The 8901-nt window shown below is 48.9% G+C and overlaps 1 protein-coding gene across 4 annotated transcripts in view; it reads right to left on the bottom strand.

Moving 5' to 3' along the window:
- The window catches only part of OTULIN (OTU deubiquitinase with linear linkage specificity), a 32210-nt gene extending 23780 nt beyond the window's left edge, over positions 1–8430 (bottom strand). Inside the window, exons 1-2 of one of the 4 annotated variants that reach the window (XM_047093948.1) lie at positions 8143–8430; positions 1527–1603 (exon numbers count right to left, since the gene is read on the bottom strand). In XM_047093948.1, coding sequence (XP_046949904.1) covers positions 1527–1603; positions 8143–8318 — 253 coding nt within the window. In that variant the 5' untranslated portion in view covers positions 8319–8430. The other 3 variants (XM_047093973.1, XM_047093957.1, XM_047093965.1) reach the window with 3 other exon arrangements.
- Between the last annotated feature and the right edge of the window lie 471 nt (positions 8431–8901).

Below are 8901 nucleotides of genomic sequence, written 5' to 3' on the forward strand. Positions count from 1 at the left end.
CATTTTTAAAAGTCCACCCTTCACAGACATCAGAAAGAAACTGCAGAAAAACACGACACATTATCTACCAAGGGTTGGTGTGAGCGCAGTACTGCCACTCCCCCAGAAACGACAAGACAACGGGATAATCCTCAAAAAGGTCACAGAAAACACCTGCCTGTCTGGAGTTATTCAACAACAAAGTGAAATAGAGAAGTTTTCCAGCAAACAGAGCATCCCACCAACAGACCCTTCAAGAGGCACTTCCCAAGGATCTTCTTTCAGGAAGGGCAACGAACCCAGAAGGACTGAGATGCAGGAAGGAGTGTAAAGGGATCCACTCCAGCCTCGGACTAAAGCTGGAAATGACACAGCTCACTGAAAAGCTAAAACACCCGCAGCATGTGGAGGGCGACGCTGGCGGGCAGAGTCGAACCGCCGCAAAGCAAGCCAGCGGGCCCCGCAAATGCAGCAGGGACACCCAATGACGAAGGAACCGCTTGCTCCCCAGGAATACGAGTAACCAGGAAGGCCTCTGCGTCCAAAGTGAATCGTGTGCAGCGACAGCAGCAGAAACAGAGCACCTGCGGAAACTTCACGGAGGACGGAGCAGTGTGGCCAAGGAACGCCCCTGACTGGACGCCTACAGAGAACATCTTCGAGGGCTAGCACGGTAAAGAGGTCCACCAACTCCTTGTGAGGACAACTCAAGGAAGCCTTGAACATGATCAAAAACCCCGCTTTGTATCATTTGTTCCTAATCACGCGCATGACAATTATTTGTGTTAACCATAAAGTACACAGCAGTTAGTTCTCAAAACCGACCGGCAGCACACTCGCATGACACAGGTCATGAGAGAGACGGTGGCGCTGGTGGATCGTTTATGGAGCATCCCCCGAGTGGAGCACCCCCACTCGGCCCCAGCGGGGACCAGCCAGGGAAGGCCCTGCCGGCCATGCGCCCAGTGGAGGAGGCCGGGGGTAAGGCCTCACCCTAGCGGCAACGGGCCCGTGGGTTCTGGGCGCGGTGAGAAGAGCAGGCATAACTGAGCAGAAACACGGACAAAAAGCCATGAAACAATCAGAGGATTCGGGCTACTGATCCCGTGATCGTTCTTTCTCACAAGCCAGTGGCATCCACGTGGCCACCTGCGTGCCAAGACGCATGGAGCCAGCTTCTCAAGAAGTCCTTCCGCTGGAAAGGAAACGTGCATTTCAAATCCAAACTCTCCCTCTAAGAATATGAGGGAAATCATGAACTGAGGGAGGTGGCGTCACGAGATTAAGCAAATCCGCACGCTGCGAAAATGATACGAATGTTGAGAACGCAGGGAAAATATTGGCATGAAATTTTTAAAACCTCAGGAACCGGTACTCCCCAAACATACCTCAGCAAAATGGATAACGAGACGCAGCTAAGGCCATACGCAGAAGAATGTTTCCTAGGAAGCAGGTCTCAGTATTTTATGGAAACGGATACAGCGATTTAACTGCATTTTCTACTATAAATAGTAAGAAGTCTATGAATAAAACAATTCCAAACATACCTGATAACCCTCTTTCATGTATAAGTAATTCTTTCTCCTTTTCTATTTCATCCGCGTCACGATACATGTCCTCCTCACTGAAATCACACCAAATTAGACATTTCAAAAATTTGTTGCACTGGCATTTTCCCTCTTATTACAGTATGCGCTTGCTTAAAAAATCTGTAAGACACGAAAAGTTTAACTTTTTCCTGTTACGTGATGATGACTGAGAAAGTATGGCTCTCAAATCCTGGTTGCACATGTTGCTATCACTCCACAGTTTCTTATGTCACAAGCAAATTTTACAAACACTACTTTAAAAACAAGGACAGGAAAACATCAGTTATTACACGTCCTCAACGCTAAAAGCCCTCCCAAGGCTCCTCCTGCTCCCTGACCCCCACGCTCACGCTGCCACCCACGTCCTGTGGTGCGTATCCCTACTGGCCCACGTACTTGAACTGCTGCCAATCTGACTGACTCGGGACTTACATGACAGGTTCCTGAAGAGTCTCCAGTCTGATCTAGTGACTGAACGAGAACCTACTATGTACCAGAGAAGGAAGAGAACCCCACGGGTGCTGGATGAGGATTGAAAAAGGGTGTCTCCTTTGCCCCGCGAGATAAACCACAACCTGACAATGATGAGAAACAGAAATACCAGCTCTATCTTGGCTCAAACCACAAGACACGTGAAAGCCCCCACAGTCCCAAGGTGGACCAAGAGTAAGTGACAAGAGGACAGGACAGTCTCCACGCCGGTGGATGGTACGACCAGTAAACCCGCAGAATCCCAGAAAGGCTCAGGGACCAGAGCCAAGTACTGGCTGGTGTACACGTAGGGTGAAATCAGACCCCTAATTCCCTGCAGTCCCTCCCCATGACAGCACAGCCCCAGTCCTCACGCCAGACAGAGGCTCCAGGTGCCAATGAATCACAGGAAGGGGTTAATAAGGTTAATGACAAATAAGGAATTAAGCGACCGACCCGAGAAACTCCCATCCCCGGTGACCGCGGCACCCCAGCTCCCAGCACATGGCCCAGCACGGCAGGGGAAAGAGGAAGGAAGAGGTGAGCGGGAGCAAGAGACAGAAGGGGTACTGAGAGAAGCAGACCAAAGTGGGGAATCTAACAAACCCACCTTCTCCCACGTCACTGAAACCCTACGATGGCTCCCAATAAGCAGGCAGGTCTACACGTGGGCCTAACCCGCCACTGTAGCCTGCAGGCCACGATTCCTCTCCGCACAGCCACGCTTCAGTCCAAACACCGGACCAACACCAGCCTCTGCTTTTACACCTGTGGCTGCCTCCATCCGCTCCCTCTGCTTGCACGGCTCACTGCTTAGCACATCAGGACACACACAGCACGGGCGGCCCCGCCGCAGAGTGCCGTGGCTAGCGTGGGGGCCCGGAAGTCATGTCAGGGTTTAGCCGCTCCTTGGCACCTTACAGCCCTGTGTGTGGGACCGTGGAACTAAACTAGCTGTAACTCTCAGCACCTAGATTTAACTACCTGTGAACAACAGACAGTACTCTCCTCAAAAGACTGTTGTAAAAAGACACATATAAAACACGAGCGCTCTAAAAAGTTAGCTATTCTCCTTCTCATACTACGGCACTGGTGCAGAGTATTAATAAACGGTTTGCCCGATGGTCATTTCCTGTTCCTTTTTTTCTTTCTAAATAAAGGCGATGGTGTGTGTGCGTGCCTATTTTTTAAAACACCGTGGGGCTGAGGGGACATATTAGGAAAAGGTACTTTCCATGTGCTCTGACCCCCGTGAGATTCCAAGTAAAAGGTATGGTGTCACCCAGGGAGCCCACGCCAGAGGTAAAAGCAAACAGAAACCAGATTCGCGGGGACCAGACATCAAACGCCTAAAATAAAAAGTGACTAAATATGTTAGTTCTTCTTTCAATAATTTTGTGGTAACTTCTGGCCTCCTTGCTAGCTTTATCGAACAGGAGAGAACTTGATCCTGTAAGACAAGCATTTAAGTGAACCACTTTCTTGATCATCATCAGAAGCATGTCTTCAGGCAAGCCACTTCCCTAATCTTGGCCTCCGTTTTCTCATCTTCAAAGCGAGAGGAGTAGACTAGATCCGCATGATCTACATGGTTCCTCTTCGAGGACTTAAGTTCTAACACACTATCAACCTATGTGTTGTTAAAAAAAAACTGTACTTCGGGCGAATTCTGTGGCTACGCCGCAGGCACATTTGGGTATACTTTTGTCCTCTTCCTTTTTAACCTGCAAAATAACCAAAGTGCAATCAGGACACCAGTGCCCAGAGGAAGTTCCCTAAAGGAGCATCTCTCAGGACAGCCACACATACAAATTGGCACCAAGGCCAATAGGAAAGGAACAAGGAGAAGTCAACATGAGAACAAAATGCAAAGGGAAGACAGAGTAGAAGGAAAGATTATTGGAAATAAAAAGCAGTGATTCAAGATACACAAAAGCAGCAAAGCAGAAACTGACGAATGGGAGGCCAGAGCACATTCAAATTACTTTAGCCACAATCAGATTTCATTCAGATCCTGTGCACAAACGTTTGCTAACGTCCCTAGCCCCCAAGGACAAGCATTCAAGGACATTTGCTAACTTCACAAAGCCACCAAGGAAATTGTAATATGGCCTTTAATTCCTTGGAGACAGAATAAATTTTAAGTTTAAGCAGTAAGTTCCATTAGTATGGTCAGAGAAGAAGATATTTAACAGCCAAAATGAAATAGTCCCCCAACATAAGGACAATCAACTGGAAAGAGAGAGAGATGTGACAGCAAGAAAAATAAAAATTTTAAGAAATTAGTTCACTCAATATATTAAAGCTGAAAATAATGGCAAATGAAACATTTACCAATTTATTATAAATACATACGTACTATTTATAAGTGTATTATTTATTATTTATGTTTTTGTTGTATATTAATTATATTTAAATAGCTAGAAGCTTGAATTTTTGTTATGAGAAGGGAGGATAGTGAAATAATGAAAAGAAAAAGGATATTACGTTGTAAGATAAAATTGTCAATGCTGGTCAGTTTCAGAAATTTGGTAATTTTTTGTGTTTATGAGTCAAGTTGGAGTAGGAATGGGGAGTGTCTACCATTTGGCACTAAAGAGGCCACCAAAGCCCAACGACTCAAATGATCACCACCACAAAAGCCTTCCTTCTAGAAAATATACCGATAGCTAGAAAACTAAGACAAAGTCTTAAATGTGACTTGATTTTGGGGGGACCATGGCATTCGTGAATCATGCTCAATTACACAACTCAGTTAAATTTCAAAACCAAAATCCTAGTAAGTTCTACTTAGAAAATTCCTAGAAATTCTTAGTTTAGCACCATAATGTTATTTTAAAGTGTATATTTTCAAGCCCCCGTTTTCTCCTAAGCTAGAGATGAAATATTTTATTCTTAATATTAAGGCAATATACATGATTAAGTTACATGCCTTTGCAGACTAAATCATAATCTCTCTTGCTCTGTTTAAAGACCTGAATTAACAATAAATTTTTGAAAACTTAATTTAAAAAGGCTTACTACAAACAGACAAAATTATACTATTGCCAAGAACAAAAGCTATAAACTAAAAATACATCGGTCAGTGAAGCAAGACATTTCTGCAAAGCCAATTTTTCAATTTCTGATACAAGTAAACGGGTTATATGAAAAAAGTCAATTCTAACTTCTATGCAAAGCTAAGACAGCATGCTAACCACTCACCATTATGAACACTTGCATTAAGTTCCCCTCTGTTGCCTAAAAAGGCTAAACTGAGTATGACTTTGTTCGGCTCTCTGGACTTGAACGCTGCCGTTCATGCTTAACTTGGCCTATCCTAGAACGCCAATGGCCCAGGCAGTGTTGGTGAGACGGTGTCAACCGTGGGACAGCAATGTACCTTCCCACAAAGGCACAGGAAAAGCAAAGACCACTCAACCCAGCCTCTCTCCACCACTTAGCGGCTGTAGAGATGGGTGAACAACACATCAAATGCAGGAAAGTACCGGCACCCAAGCCAAAATTCCACCTCCCTTCTGCGAGTGGACTTTCCATGACTGGCTCATGCTACTCCAGAGGTATCTGGGGACAACCCAGACATCCTCAACAATGAGGTTGGAAACAAGCTTTACATCCAGGTGGGAGAAGGGGCAGGAGGGAGTAGCTGTTACCCTATCAAACATACCCCGCAGGAGGTAAGGAGGCAGGTGGGAAAACACATAGCAATACCCAAGAACAATGGTTTAACAACTTGTTGTTCACAGCCCTTCTGAAAATCCACAGCTTTCATCAGAAGCTCAGCCCAGAAAATACATGTAAAATTTCACCTTCAATTTCAGAGGGGCTCACAGACACGCTCTCCACCACACACAGTCCTAAATTCAAACCATGTCCCACCATCAGGCGGACAAAGAAGGGCCTCGAAGTAGTCTTGCTCCTGAATTCCCTAAGCATGTCTAGCCTGGCCACCAACCATGTCCCAAGACCATCTTGGTCCTCAAGATTACCTTAGCTAAGGGCAAGAAGTAGATACAGCCTAAGTCTTGAAATGGAGGGGTAGGGTGAGCAGGGGATAAAGCACGGCCAACCTGCTCATAGGAACAGTGAGGAAGCCTCAAGAAAAGTCAACCAAATCTGGTCTGATCTAAGACTTCTTCAAGTCAGACCCTAAGTCATCTTGTGAGCCATCCTTAAGGCCTGCCCAGAGGATGACAACCACAGCTCTCAAACAAGCTAGGAGAGGTCATTATAAATCATGTTCCTCTGCCTGGTTTTGCTGAGAAAGCCAGAAAGAGATGGGGGGGAGGTTCCCACTGAGGCATCAGGGAACCTGGCCCTCAAACCTCTTCCGTCTCCCTGGCCGAGCTGCACCTCTGGAATCTGCACCTGTTTCCTAACGTGTAAAATGGCAAACTTAGGCTGTTTTTTTGTTTTTGGTTTTTTTCCAGATTTCTTTCAGACCAAGTCTGTAATTCTGACAGCAGTAAGAGGTGTGCCTCAAAACCTTTTGGGAAAGAGTGCTCCTCACCATGACCTATTTCCCCAGGTTCTGACTCAGGAAACTTGCCAAATAATTATGCATACTTTCAGGAACATGATTCTGGCTCCAAAGTTCCTGCATCTCACGGGGGCATGAGAATGCTGGGGCCAAGGCTAAGGTGCAGCTTCTGGGGGCAGGGTCTCTAACCAGGGAGTCACGGCTCAGACCACCAGGGCAAAAGCAAGGGAGGAGCAGTTAGAAACCAGCATGAGCTGTGAAGGGGCAGAAGCAGAAGGCACCCCCACCTCCCCCCGCCTACTTTACCCTCTGGGAAGTCTGCAGTAGTTCTCCAACCCAGAGAGCAAACCTGCAGCCAGAGAGCACATCAGCTCACACGTGGGTCTGTAGAGCGGTTTCAATTTTAAAAATCAAGGTATTCCATTAAGAAGTCAGGGTATTGGGATTCTTTAAATACAGAAAACCCAGCAAGCAGAGGATAGAACCTAGTGGACTCTGACCCCAACAGCAATGGACACAGCTATCCAGGAACCAATGGCCCACACCTGGCCAGCCTCACTCGCTTAGGTTACCTGCAGAGCTCCTGGGGTGGGGGAGTTTGCGACTGCCTATTGCAAAGCTTTCCCGATAGCCATTAACACATTAAGTGTGGATACTACCATCCCAGAGGGTTTAGATGCTCAATAAATGAGAATGTCAACGCCCATGATAAAGAACCAGGCACAGGAGAGTTATTATAATACACTAGCTGTATACCAGGCCTGCCAAACACCCCTTTTTAGGAAATGCCAAAAAAAAAAATCTAATTTGAACACACCTTACAATTCAACTTGCCAGCCAATTAAGCTGTCAAAATAGTTATCTGAGTGCTTTCATCAATTCTGAAATTCAAAGACATTTATATGTGCCTAGAACCTGAAAGTGTAGAAAAAGTTGCAGCCTTCAAGTTTACACTTCACTTCCACCTTCCCCCCAGACCCTTGCTAAAACTGTAAACTCTTCCAACTTAAGCTGCCTTCTTTACAGTTCGCTAAAAAACTGCTCTAACCAGCACTATCTTTCGTGCTTAAAAGTAACGGGGGTGGGGGTGGGGGTGGGGGTGGGGAGGAGGAGAGCTTGTTAAGCTCCTAACGGGCAAAAGAGAATTGGGTCAGACTCGGTCCAAAGTCTATTCAACAGGTGGGGCGTTCATCAAGCGGCAACTTGCCTTCCAAGAACAAACTTGTCGCATGGTTCAGTTTTCTTTTGGCCGTGATAGAAGCAACCTTACTTCCTTCCCCAACTAGGTCGGAGGAAAGATTCACTGGGAGTTAGTTATAACAATACGCTTTTCCGGTTTGTTTCCCAAGTTCCCGGAGCTCTGTTTTAACTTTGGAGCAACGCAGATGTAAAAACAGAGGGCACTGGGTGACCAGGACTGTGAGCCGGACCCTGCGGGGAAACCATCTGTACGGACACTGGATGCAAGTGTCTTCGAATTCCTCTCCGTCGCCGACGACCTTACCCCGAATACAGGCTGCGAAGGGCTCTTAGCCGGCTACTCCCCAGCCCACCCCACGCCCAGCCTTCCCGAGGGGACCGACCCAGAGCCCCCGCCCGCCCCCGCTGCGCCCCGCGACTCACTGCTCGGCTGGGCACCGCACCGCGGTCAGCGGCTGCCCGCCGGCCGCCGCCTTCCCGCCCTCCCGCGCCGCGGCTCTCGCGGGGCCCGGGGACGCGGCCCCCGCCTCCCGCGCCGGCTTCTCAGCACAGCTCGCGCCCGGCCACGATCCGGGCTGGGGCATGGTGCCCCGATTCATCGGGCCGCCGCCGGCGGCGGCGACGCCGGGGTTCGGCCGCCTCCCAACGATCCGGGGCCCCTCCCGTCGGGGCGCCCGGCCGTGGCCGCCGCCGCCGCTGTACCGCCCGCCGGCTTCCGAGGCTGCGCAGAATGCTTCCGCACGCGTCACCGCCGCCGGCCCCGAGCCCTCTGACCCGCGATGAGGGGGCGTGGCCCGCTAGGACTGGGTGGGCGGGGAGCCCTTAGACGAGGCGCCTGAGCTTGCGGCTGCGCGGGCTGAGCCGCGGTCGAGTGGAAGACCTGCATGGGGTGGACACTGCGCATGCTCCACACAGCTGGTCCAAGCTGGGGATCCCCGCGCGTCAGTTTTGCCGTGGATGTTGCGGCCCTTCCGGGGCGTGAAAGGAGGGGAAGAACACTGAACCAGCGGAGGAACGCGAGGACGAGGAAGGCCAGCCTGGGGTGTGAAGAATGCTAATGTGTTTGGGCGCCTTGCAGTGTCATTCTGGACTTCCGAGCCGGGCGGGGTTTCCTTGACCATAAAACGAAGGATGTGGGCAGACTGAGTGATGTGCGGCTCGCCTGGCCTTCCCCGAGTGACA

Source organism: Lynx rufus, unplaced genomic scaffold (genome assembly GCF_022079265.1).
Source record: "Lynx rufus isolate CCGP_SWC_20201006 ecotype Redwood Valley unplaced genomic scaffold, mLynRuf1.p SCAF_1, whole genome shotgun sequence".
NCBI classification, from domain to species: Eukaryota; Metazoa; Chordata; class Mammalia; order Carnivora; family Felidae; genus Lynx; species Lynx rufus.